The following is a 12,677-nucleotide window of genomic DNA, read 5'->3' on the forward strand; positions in this document are numbered from 1 at the left end:
GCAGACATCTACCGCAACATTACACCGACGTCATTATTTCTTCTCAGCCAACATCAGAATCAGAATGCTGAGATGTTTGATTTCTTGTCCACTATGATTTACTTTTGGGGTAAAGTACATGATAACGAACATATATTTAACATTATTAGTCTTAACTGTTTGTGAAACAAATTCCAAACTTTTAGTATGAGGTTAAGTCAGATTGTCAGATCATCCCTAAAATACATTTAAATGTGTCATCCAACTGCAACACCTTTTTACTGGAAATATCTCAAACATTGCCTTTTTACCCCCGATATATATTTAATTACTCTTATTATTAATATTATTATTTCAACACATTTAATTTAGCCTATGTGTTTTTATTGCGTCAAAGCTGTATGCTTTTATTGTGAAAAATATAATGGGCCGGAAAAATCATTGGAGGGGGGAGGTCTTAACACAAGTACATTGTCAGTCTCTGGGCATACGAGGACGAGTATAAATCAAGCTTTATATATATATATATATTTACGATACAAAACGATTGCTTTCCCCAAAGTCTGAGACACTTTTTGTAATGTCCGACGCAATGGAGTCTTGTGACGACGTGCGGGACAATGTGAAGGTAGGCCCACTTCACATTTGTCTTGCGTTTAAAGTTCAGTTTTTTTACAAAAGCAATGCTGACATTGCATAATAATGCATAGCTGTGTTCAATTGATGCACTACTAAATATGTTCCTGAAGTTTAAAAGACCAACGTTTCTTCAATAAAAACAAACAAACAAAATGCAGACGACGAAAGAAGAGGAACGACATTTTCTTTATGTGTTCATCACTCATGGGCTTTATTTTATTGCGAAATCTCTTTCAAATGTAGGGACTCAACTCTTGAAGGCATGCAATGGTATTTCAGGATGGTATTTATTGAACACTAGTTTCCACGTGAGCCCTTATGTAGTTAAATGTGAAAGGATGCAGACAGTTGTTACCTTATATTGACTCTTATGTGTGCAGAAGTACTATGGCAGTCGACTAGAGTCCTCTGGTGATTTGCAAACAAGTGCTGCCTCCTGCAGTTTGCCTTGCCGCCCTCTACCAAGAAGTGTCAGGGATGCACTGAGCCTGGTTCACCCAGAGGTAACAAAAAGGTAAGCTGTGCAATCTGGTTGTACTACTTGATAACTTCGCAACGACAAGCGCACACAACACAGACAGGGCTCTTACAGCCAATGACAGGTCAGGAAAAAAATCCATCCTCAGTTTCACTGTCAAATTACTTATTGAACCTCTAAGGAAACACATCAGAAAGCATACACATACTGCTAAAAAACATGTTGAACATCCTCCTGTATTGTTCATTACTTAAATGTGTAACTGATTAGCTTTAATTGAGTGAATACCACTGTAATCCAGCAGAGGAACTACCTTCCGTTCTGGTTATTATTCTGCTGTGGTCCTTTAGAGCATATAGCTATCTCTCACCATTGCATTGTGATGTTGTTGTTGTTATACACTGTTGTCGTTAACAACTCTTTTCCCCAGATTCTTCGGCTGTGGCCTTCCCTTCCCGGCGAAGCTCGAGGGCTGCAGAGTCCTTGACCTCGGCAGCGGCTCTGGCAGAGACTGTTATGCCTTCAGTAAACTCGTTGGACCGAGCGGACGTGTGACGGGGGTCGATATGACGGAGGAGCTGGTGATGACGCGTACATGTTCACACAATGTTTGACACTATGGATTTCTGTGCGTTCTGCTAATCAACTCGCATTTCTTTAGATCACAGCATCTCGTCAGTACATCGAGTATCATCAGAAGAAGTTTGGCTATGAGAAGCCCAATGTCACTTTTGTCCAGGGGTACATGGAGAAGCTCAGTGAAGCTGGCATACAGAATGACTCAGTGGATGTTGTTTTGTAGGTTTAAAACATGGATGTGATTCTACATTTTCTGTCAATGGACTTTGTAGTCCGTTACAAAAATAAAGCTTTGATTAGTCGATAAACAAAACAGTTTTTCCCTCTCATGTATCCAGATCCAACTGTGTAGTCTGTTTGTGTCCTGATAAAAGAGCAGTGCTACAGCAAGCCTACAACATCTTGAAGGTTAGTCTGAAGGACTTCTACCAGCTGCAGTAATGTGTAAAAAGAAAGGTGTAAAGGGAACTCTCCGTTTATAGTTCTCATCACTCATTTCACACAGGAGGGAGGTGAGCTGTACTTTAGCGACATGTATGCCAGCAAAGTCGTTCCTGATCACATGAAGGAAGATCCAGTCCTGTGGGGTAAAATAACTACATTATCATGTAAAAGTCATTGTGAATGAGCAGAATCCATGCACCGCTGACGGACAATAAATATCCTCTGTGTGATCTTTGTTTTCTGGCCCAGGTGAAGGAATGGGTGGTTCTCTGTTCTGGCAGGATCTCATTCCGTTGGCACACAGCGGGGGTTTCAGCACTCCACATCTCGTTTCAGCCAGCCACATTGCAATCTACAGCAGTGAGCTCAAAGCTAAAGCAGGTAAACAAAAGGCAACGTTGACATGAAAAGATAATTTTCACTCTACAATTGAGCCAGTTCTTTTTTCCCCCTAGGTGATGTCAGCTTTGCTTCGGGCACTTACCGGCTTTTCAAGCTGCCCAAAAGTCCAGTCGTGTCTAAGGTGACCGTGACCTATAAAGGAACTGTGGCAGATTTCCCAGATCAGCTAGACTTTGATTCCTCCCACTGTTTCAAGGTATAACAAAAGAGAAGGCTAATTAGGCCAATATTAAATAGTGTATCAATGTTTACACAGGTTATTTACTAACCTGTGGCTTATTGATCCAATAATAGAAAAGGTAGTTATATATATGTCTTTTTTAATCAAAATCTAATCTCTTATGTTGTTTTCTTTTGTGCTTTGCAGAAAGACGTGGCAGTGTCAGTGAATGGAGAGATGGCAGCAATCCTCCAGAGATCTCGTTTCTCCCCGGATTTCAAAATCCAGGTATCGGATCAACCAGAGTCCGACTCAGGGTCAACACCACAGGTAGCTGATGTTTTGTGTTTACCTGAGCGGAAATGATTTCATTTAGAAATGAAGCAGCGTTTTGCATGCAAGAAAGTTGCCTAAAGTTTTACAAAAATAAGCACTATTTGTAGCAACAATTAGGATATGTCTCGTGTGACCATGAATCTTCTTAATTTCTTCCTCAGTACTGCCACCTCAACCCATTTATGCTGGCTGACAAACTGGGATCCTCAGTGAGACAATGCTCCAAAATAAGCAAATAAAGACAGAGCTGAATCCTGAGATTGTTTTGCAGACTTGGTAGAACTGAAATAAGATTGTAACACATTTTTTGTTTGATTTTTTGTTTGTTTTTTTAAGTCCATAACATTAGAGACTAATCATGTCATCTGCTTGTTGTCACCTATGTCTTGTTATACTGTACATGTTTTACAAGATTCAAGATTTTTATTTGCCATTTGTGCCCGGACCAACAGTCCAGACACATTGGAATTCTTATGCAGGGCTCTCCGAGTAAGCGTTTCAGAATACAAGATATAAAATATAAAAGAGAAAAATACAAGATATAAAATATAAAAGAGAACACTGTACAGAAGTGGTGATCTATACAGAGGGGTGTTAAATTATATTGTTTTAAGTAATAAAATGACACATATTGCTCACCTATGTGTAGTGAGGTAGTGTTGGGTTCTTAGTTACAGTGGTTTTAACGCTGTCATCATAAATAAGTCTCCAAATACTAAAATAGCATGTTGTAGTAATTGTTTTAACTTCTGTTACTTCAACCTGCTTGAGAAACGTACAAGAAAAAGGATCAGTGTACAAATGACAATAAAAGCCAGTGTTCTTGAGTGTATTAAACTATTAAAGCACCATGAAAGAGGTACTTATGACCAGAAGTTTTGATTGTTTTTATTTCTCATACAGGACTGGACGACACATCGGATAGATCATATGGCAGTGTAAGAGTGGAGAGACAGGACACATTCAAACAGGGTTATACGACTATATGGCTGAGCATTTGGTTTAGACAACACTAAGACTCTGACAGGTTTAACTATTTGCAGGCAAAGGCTGCGGAGAGTGGACTTCCCTTGTTGCCTGGCACTCAGACTCAAAACACCAATGAACAACAAAAGTGGAAGTCAAACTCCAAAGACCTAATAATCAATCTGATGTTTAACAAGAAATGTTCCAACTACACCAGAAGATTAAGATTGTTTTGTTGCGTCAACATCTGAAGCAACTGTGAAACAGAAGAGAAGGTTATCTACTAATGAGTAATCATTTATTGCCATCAGTGTAACAAACAATGTAAGTAAAAACACAGACGGACAGAAAACCCACCCTGACAACAGTAAGTATGATATGGACAATCCCATTTGTTTCATATGCGCTTAAGTTATGCACCACAAAGCATCCAGCATAAGGTAAACTAAACACCAGCATCTGAACTGAACTTTGTATTTTAGATTTAAAAAAAGTTAAGTGTAGTGGTTTGTGTATTTCCAGAACGTTTTAAGTGAATAAACTAGTATGAAAAATACTATTACTTAATTATTAGTATTACCTAACTATGACAATACTACAAAATAACATTAAATTGAGTGTGGTATGGATGTCTTCAAGTTAAAACATATTTATTTGTACATATTTATGTTAGGTAGCTAATAATAATCACAAACTGTGACCTTTTGGACAACCCATTTAGTAGAGCTGTAGTTTCAACAAGAGAGGAACAAGAAAGAGGAATGCGCTGGTCACATCTGCAGCCAGCTCAGGTCATCAACTCTGAACACGAGGGAGTGAGAAAACACATATTTAGTAGTATCCAGGCTATGAGCCCCACCCTAGGATTTGAGATATGATGCTCTAAAACATAAACTAACTTGATCATTTATACCTGTGTGTGTAGTGTTTACATGACTTTGATGTCATCCAGGTTTCCCACAAGTGTCTGTCATGTCTGTACCAAGTGAGTTACAGTATAACAGTTCGCTGCTATAATACATATTTTTCAAATTAATAGTGGATCAAAGGAAGTAAAGTAAAGTGAAAGGTGTCGCTTGTACCCAACGACCCACAGAGAGTGTTCAGCTCATTTGGGTTTTACACAGTGAACATAGTGCAGCATTTAGCATCCAACGAAACGTACATGACTCAAAAGGAATAATTATGTTACTCAATATCTGCTGGATGAGTAAATAAGCAATATTTGCTCACAGTTTCTCCCCAACGACTTAAAACCTTGTTTCTGTTGCCGAGGAGTTTCCAAACTAAACAATAAGAAATATATTTCCTCCACGATCACCTAACACAGCTGCATAATCTATCATAATTCCATGTATTTAATGTGAAAACAGTATATAAATACATGTCTAGTTTGTGTGAAAGCAGGATGACACTCACTGAGCCTGTGCCTTCGTTATAATCTGGCCAGTCGCCATTAGCTCGGCAAGACGAGCCACAGCAGGGTCGAACATCAGGCTGGCCGCCGCGACCACCACCTCATCTCTGTTAAAGGGCAAAGGAAAAACATTCAGCACAAAGCATATATTCATATTCAGCTATATCAGGAGTTATTCCAAAGCTGCTCACTTGATGTAAAACGCCAGGAACTTCCTTTCTTCCACTTTGCCTTTGAATATGATTTCTGTGTATCCTTCCCCATAGCCTAGAATGAGGAAATTAAAGGGGGAAATTAGCATTGGGGGGTGGGGGGGGTATGGGTTTAAATATCCTAATACAAGGGTGATACTTTCCCTAGTAAATACTCTACCTGTGTATCGGATACTCTTCCCAAGTAACACAGTCCAGAAAAAAGGAACAGACTCACATCTGGTTGGTTTCTTCAGCATGTTTAAGGCAGCTACTCTTCCTGAGGGTTAAAGAAACAAAACAGGAAATGAATGACGTGACTAAATTCAGGCTTCAAATTATTTTCTGTGATAAGATAAGATAAGATAAGATAATCCTTTATTAGTCCCTCAGTGGGGAAATTACAGGATTTACAGTGATGCAGAACTATCTAAAAATAACTCGGTCTTATCTGCAACATGCATCACAACATGCAACTGGCTCTTTGAATCCATCAGTTACCTTGAGCGTGTGACATTTGCCAGTGACCCACGTTGACCCTTTGGTCTCCACGAATGGTCAGAGGGAAAGAGGTAACATCTCCAGCGCTAAAAACATCTGGTACATTGGTCCTCATGAACTGTTAGAAAAGGCGTGGACAGCAGGAGCCTTAACATTAGGCTCACAGAGACACAGAATATTTATACAGCTATCCGTTTCAGCCACCTAGACATACAATAGCTGAGAAATTCAGGAAATGTACAATATTAATGTTTGGCCAAAAACAAGCAGTTAAAGTCATAACATGTAAAGCTGTAAAGCCATGTTCATCCTTCATTAGTTATATAGGCTTTGTTAATTAGCGTGTTACCTTGTCAACAATCACAGCTTTCCTTGAATCCACTTCCAACTCGCTTCCTGCCAAGAAGTCTGAATTGGGGATTACACCTAAAAATAGAGATCTTTGTGTTTGATTGAACAGCATTTTTTTTTTAAATAGTCCCAGACTTGATTTGTGCAATATAAATGACAGAATTACCAATTCCGGCAATCACCACATCAGCCTCCAGGACTCTACCACTCTTCAGGACCACCCCCTTCACCTGGATGGAATATATAGATTTTACACTATAGGTACACAACAGGTTTGAAGCAGCACAATTCCTGTTTCAGTGACAATGGGCTTTTGTACACGTCACAGGAGGAAGAACACAGGTGTAAATAGTAATATTAATGATGGCTGGATTCCTTTGAGCTGCTTCGGGTTTCAGGCTCCTGGTATTGTGGATGCTGTCATAACAGAGCTACTGTTAGTGTTATTATTTACACCTGTGTTTCCTACAATGAAAGATAGTCAATGCTAATGGAGTTAAAGTAGAGTCACCTTGCCGTCCTCCCCTTGGATCTCGGTGACTCCGTCATTCATGTAAAACTTTACATTCTGTTCCTCCAACATCTTAATTGAAGAAACTGCGTTTTAAACTTTGTTCCATTTGATGAAGTCACATTTAATGATAACCGTCATCATCGCTTCTTACGTGCAAACTCATTTTGCCGATTTCTGGCCCCAGTGATCGCTCGTACGGGTATCTGGAAGTGCCAATCACGGCCACACTGGCAGCTTTGTTTGACAAGTAGGATGCCACCTCCATCCCTATTGTGTTGATGAAAAACACTTCAGTGGTCTGCAATGCTGGTGTGACTACATGTGTTGTGAAGCAGCTTAATCTTGTACTGTCAAATTCTTACATAGCGGTCCTAAGTTAAGAGAGGTGGCTATGAACGACGCCATGAAACCCTCAGAATGGAGGTTTAAAGTCAACCCGGTAATCAAACACTAACTCAAAAGACGCACAATCCTAGTTTCCTTCTGCTGTGTTGTCTAGAAGGGGTGACTGTGGGTCAGTGGTTAGCAGGTCTGTCTTTCAATCAGGGGGTTGGTGATTCAATCCCCACCCCACCCTAGTCGATGTGTCCTTGAGCAAGACACTTAACCCTGAATTGCTCCCTGTAGCTGGATAAAAGCGTCAGCTAAATGACATGTAATGTAATAGAAACTGAACCTGGTGACCTATGAAGGAGGATCCGATCACAACAGCTTTCCGGCCCAGACCGGAGTTGTGGATCTCTTTGGCGTCTTCATATCTCTGCAGCAACTTCACTCCTTTCAGGTCCCGACCAGGACAGTCGAGCGGTCGCGCGCTGTGAACAAAAGGAGGAATTTACTGTAATCATTGCATCACATGGACATTCGTTCATGAATGTGTCCATTGTCTTTTTTGTGTCTTATGACACCCGAGTGGCACAAAACAATTAGCAAAATGTCCTATTGTTTGTGGAAAACTTGAGGAAAAGGGTGATGACGCTCACCTACAGCCAGTTGCGATAAGAAGCTGGTCGTAACGCTGCAAAGAGCCGTCACTCAACTTCACCGCCTTATCAGCCGGGTTCACCGACACCACCTGCAACACAAGACACATTTATTAGAAGAGGGCCAGTTCTCCTCAAGACATTGAGAATAAATTGTCCGTTTTGTCTCTCACCTCCTTCTGTGTCCACACCTCCACCCCGTGCTGCTGATAGAAGTCACTTGTTCGGAGGAGAATGTGGCTGCTGTCCAGATCCAAAGCCTGAAAGTGGCAACGTCTAAATACAGGTTGTCGACAGACACTGTGGTGGAAGATTTCTATGTTTGATCAGGTGGAGAGTTGTTGTTTAAATATTCAATTGCAACAAACAGAGTCTTCCAAGGAATCAAAGTTGTCTTTCCGTTTATTCAAGCTTGCAAGCTGGGAAAAGGGTTCAACAGCCACGTATCTCAGTGAGCTGCCGAAATCTCTTCGTCAATACATTGTGTTACACTGGGATTTATACAAGCATATGCCCCCTCCTCCAGGGCCCACTATGAAGACAAACCAAGAAACAGTATGAATGTCTTGGATAAGAATTCAGAAGAAACAAGAACAGAGTGTATTGGTTTCGATAAGGCATATGGCCATCTGTCCTCCTCCCCATCCTCCCTGTTGCTCTGCCCTTGAACCAGTCCACAAAATAACACATATTTTTACCGTCACAACACCGACAGAAGAATCTACCGACTCCAAAAGATAAACATTGCAGGATGAATATACAGGTTACCTTTCCTCCGGGGTTTGAGTTCTCACCTTACTCAGTTTGGGCTTGTCATAGGGAGGCAGGGTGTCTTTGGTTACCATGACGATTCGACCTTGGTAGCAGTTCTGCCGCAGTGTTTCAGCACAAATGAGCGAGGCAGGGCCTGAAATCAATAAAATTCATATTCGATGTGTAATTTTTCAAACCATATATAGCAGCACAAGACAACCACATTTACTTGAGCACAAGTCTCTTTTTTCTGTTCCTATAAGCAAGGATTTGTGAGCCCCCGAAGAATGTATTTATTATTTATACATTATGTATTACATCTAGTCCTTACCTCCTCCTACCAGCAGAATAGTGTGTTTGATGTCTGGTACCCTGCTGCACATCTCCTTCACACGCTTTGTCAACTTCAGAGACTGAGGGACACAAACAAACAAGGGACAGTTTAAAATAGTGTCTTTTAACACAAAATGAAAGAAAACAGTATGATAATTGTTTTTATCCATTTAACTGGCCATCACTTACATTTTTGTGGATGGAAACATACACCTTGCCATCCTCAACTTTCACCTGTGAGATTTTAAGAAAATGTGATTTTTTTCCAAAAGTGTACACTGATCATAGCACAGTCATTTGTCTGCAGCAGGGGAAATGTTGACAACAGAATATATTCTAAAACAAAAAGGGACATTTCTTGTTGGAGTGAATAACTACTATAAATGTGCACTTTTCTTGCTAAATGTTGGTAAAAACCATGTGCTCAACATGAAGTTTAATCTCAAATCTATAATGGCAGAAGTCATAACATGTGTGGTAACAGCTGAAAAAAGGACGAGCTGCTTTCAAGACATTTAATCCGATCACTCATCTGCAGGGGGTGATTTTCTTTTTTTAAAGATAGCACTCAAGTGTAGTTTGCATGGTGCACAGTTTGCACTATGTGGTACTTTTTGTACCAATTACATGGAAATAATGTTCAAGTAGATCATATCAAATGGGACAACATGTTAAACTGGAACAAACCTTTCTCCTGGATTGTTTCATGTTAAAAGAGCTTTTTAATTGCGGTTGATCATACCGACATGTTTTACCTTGTAACTAGGCAGGCAGTCCAGACCTGGATACTCTTCGATGTCTCCAGTTCTGACATTAAAGCAAGCACCATGAAAGGGACATCTAACTCTGTCACCAACCAGCACTCCTGGTTTATTAGAGAACATGCAAAACTGCTCAAATGCACAGCAAAACATTTAAAGAAGTTATGTCTTAAGATATGGGTATATAGAGATAGAAGGGTTACCTTTGACAAGAGGAGCGTTGTAATGAGAACACTGGCTCCCAACAGCACTGTACTGACCCTGAGTGCGAACAAGCAAGACCGTCTGGTCCCCCACAGTCACCTCCTTCATTCTTTCGAAACACAAAAGGGGGAAGAAGGGAAATAGTGAAGAACAAGATCCCGGGAGGTCATCAAAGTTTTGCACTTTACTGATATGCTACAATGTGATCTTTTTCCAGTTGTGACTTACTGTCCATCTTTCAGGTCGGCCTCCTGACATACCATCCCAGTCACCTCCTCCTGCTCCTCACCTTGACCTGGTTCTTGGCACCGATTCATTCCTGCAATCATATCAATTCCATGGACGAGCATCGTGTGGGACTATAAACTCATTTGGGGATTTCCTGTACAATGTGTGTTGACCGGTTGGCGAGTCTGTTAGCTGCATCATTTATTTGCGCAAATACACGTAACTGTTACATTCTTGAATGCCTCTGTTTTGTGGTCGTGTGTTTCATAGTCAAAGCTACTCTACTTTTAATACCAAAAGGAGTTGCATGTCTGCTGCTAAACGTGCTCTGGTAGATCAATGACAGGGACAGTTAATGAAAGTAATGCCAGAATCCTGGGTCGGTAGCGCTAATTATCCGAACCAGTTTTTGCCCTTTTAAAAACACAAGCCTCATCTCATGTCAGACATTGCTCCCTGAAACGTAAAAGCTAGGTGTAGCTAGCTGTGTTCACCTGTTCTCTTCTGTTGAAAGGAGGACGAAAAGGACGCATCTGTCGGTACAAACTGGTCATACGGAGGGGTGTCTTTCTTTCGCAAAGAAACAAGTGCGAGCGCCGGAAAACAGCGGGTGTCCGCGTGACAGCCTGTCAGAATCACGTGCTCTACGCTCCTCCCACAACCAGTCGTAAAGGAGGAGATTCGATACCGTTCATAAATTATTGAGAATTGATTCTTTTTGGTGTGGAATAATGTGATGTTTGGTGTCCTAGAGTCTAGACAACAAGAGGCAGGAAAAGCAATCAAGTGTGCACGATTCAGTTGTACTATTGCCATGGAAACATTTCAAAGCTATATGATGGATTTCCTCTCAAACAATACATTATGCAATTTATTCTTGAAACGTGTATCAAAGTCACTCACCTTTAACAATAATTTCTCTCAAAAGTTTTCATTTGTATCTTCCTCATCAAATATACATGCAATTACACCTGCTGACAATATGGCATGAGGGACAGGCTGCTGTTAGAATGAACTTCCACCGGACGGTGGCGCTGTGTCCCCAAATATTAGAGCAGTCATTCAGAATCAGAATCAGAACTTATTATTGCCTATGTTTTCACATACAATGAATTTGTCATGGCGGGTGGTGCGACAATAGACAATAACATTAACAACAATCAACAACCCATCAACACAGTGTGATAATTAAGAATATAAATATAAGATAAAGTGCACAGACAGGCAGGTTTCAGTACTTTAACCAGTGCAATAAGTTAAAAGATCCATGTCTATGATCAGACCCCGGCCACTTACGATGAATGAAACCGTGACAAATATCCATTATGTTTCTAATTACATGTGCAATAAACTACTATTCCCATAAATCCATGGGTTGATCGTGAAAGAGTGTTGCAAGAAAGAGTCCTAAATCCATCGATCATCGTTGGTGGACGAGACCGCCTCGTTGTGGACTCGGTTTAGTTCGTTTATAGCCTGAAGTTAGCTTTTTACTTCCGGCGATTGTATTCAGGCTTCAAAATTCACAACAGTTGTGTACACGTGTGAGGATTATGTTGCTGAACAAACCGTATGAGTATCATGAACATATGTTTAGCAAAGAGTTCATTTTCTGCAATAATTCAAAATACAATGGAAATATTCCTATTGTATTTTTGTCGAGAGTGGCCTACAGAAATACGTCAATTATGTTGCCTTCACGTGCTCTTCATGCTCCGCCTCTTCATTCGTCAGATAATACTTTGTGGTGCATTTGAATATTTCTGTAAGAAAAATATACAACGTAACAAAATCTACTTTGGCGGCTAACATATTTTTAAATTAAACAATAATTAAATGTTTATTCTCTTCATCGAGTTAACTGCTGTCTGCAAAAATAAATGTCTAGCCTGTCTTTCTGTCACCATATCACCAGATCTAATTTAGTTTCTTCTAATGTCAATTTTAAAAGGTAGTATGACACAGAATCACAGAAAGGTAGTTTTTTATTTGGTGTGTTTGTTTGATCAGCAGGTATTTCAGGCGTTCATGAGTACAGTGGCTGCTCCTCTCGTATCACACCTCAGCTCCAGTCAAGGACATCAACAATTGGCCCCATTTGAATTTGCTGGGTCTAAGCACCTGGTCAAAAGATAGCAATTAATATGTTCAAATCAGGATTTAGGATTCACTTCCAATTTTCTGAGAAATATTAAAATGGGACATACTACTATTCTAATCAGTTTATATATCCACTTAGACTGTGTCTCTTCTGAATTGTTTCATTCAACAATATGAAATGTAGTTTTATTATTATCATTATTAGCACTTTGTATATGATTCCTTTGTACATTATTTTTATTATTATTTAAGCTACTTCTAATATCTGTACATTTCGCAGCATACTGCATGGTATTCGTATGACTGATTATGTATCTGTGAATGCGCTTCATTATTGCACATCTCTACTCTACATCTC

General features: G+C 40.1%; 2 protein-coding genes across 4 annotated transcripts; one reads left to right on the top strand and one right to left on the bottom strand.

The window, feature by feature from the left end:
* Positions 1-419: 419 nt before the first annotated feature.
* On the top strand, positions 420-3,886 carry zgc:153372 (uncharacterized protein LOC767695 homolog). The gene is made up of 10 exons (XM_034548261.1): positions 420-607; positions 999-1,132; positions 1,527-1,677; positions 1,758-1,894; positions 2,014-2,083; positions 2,181-2,262; positions 2,369-2,500; positions 2,575-2,717; positions 2,889-3,011; positions 3,179-3,886. Exons 1-10 carry the CDS (start codon positions 560-562, stop codon positions 3,254-3,256), a joined length of 1,098 nt encoding a protein of 365 aa, XP_034404152.1. The 5' UTR covers positions 420-559; the 3' UTR covers positions 3,257-3,886.
* Positions 3,880-11,908, bottom strand: aifm4 (apoptosis inducing factor mitochondria associated 4). 3 transcript variants are annotated; one of them, XM_034548258.1, is made up of 19 exons: positions 10,714-11,908; positions 10,220-10,310; positions 9,991-10,100; positions 9,782-9,891; positions 9,216-9,260; positions 9,025-9,106; positions 8,735-8,847; positions 8,114-8,200; positions 7,941-8,032; positions 7,642-7,772; positions 7,109-7,224; positions 6,955-7,026; positions 6,610-6,673; positions 6,442-6,518; positions 6,093-6,210; positions 5,773-5,871; positions 5,592-5,667; positions 5,403-5,507; positions 3,880-4,784 (listed from the first exon to the last, which is right to left on the bottom strand). In XM_034548258.1, the coding sequence occupies exons 1-19, from the start codon at positions 11,033-11,035 to the stop codon at positions 4,754-4,756; spliced, it is 1,941 nt and encodes a 646-aa protein (XP_034404149.1). In that variant the 5' UTR covers positions 11,036-11,908; the 3' UTR covers positions 3,880-4,753. The 3 variants fall into 3 exon arrangements, with proteins under 3 accessions (XP_034404149.1, XP_034404151.1, XP_034404150.1); XM_034548260.1 differs by having other exon boundaries at positions 10,220-11,908; XM_034548259.1 differs by having other exon boundaries at positions 3,880-4,959; positions 10,220-11,908.
* Positions 11,909-12,677: the final 769 nt, after the last annotated feature.

This window comes from Cyclopterus lumpus, chromosome 13 (assembly GCF_009769545.1).
Source record: "Cyclopterus lumpus isolate fCycLum1 chromosome 13, fCycLum1.pri, whole genome shotgun sequence".
Lineage (NCBI taxonomy): Eukaryota > Metazoa > Chordata > Actinopteri > Perciformes > Cyclopteridae > Cyclopterus > Cyclopterus lumpus.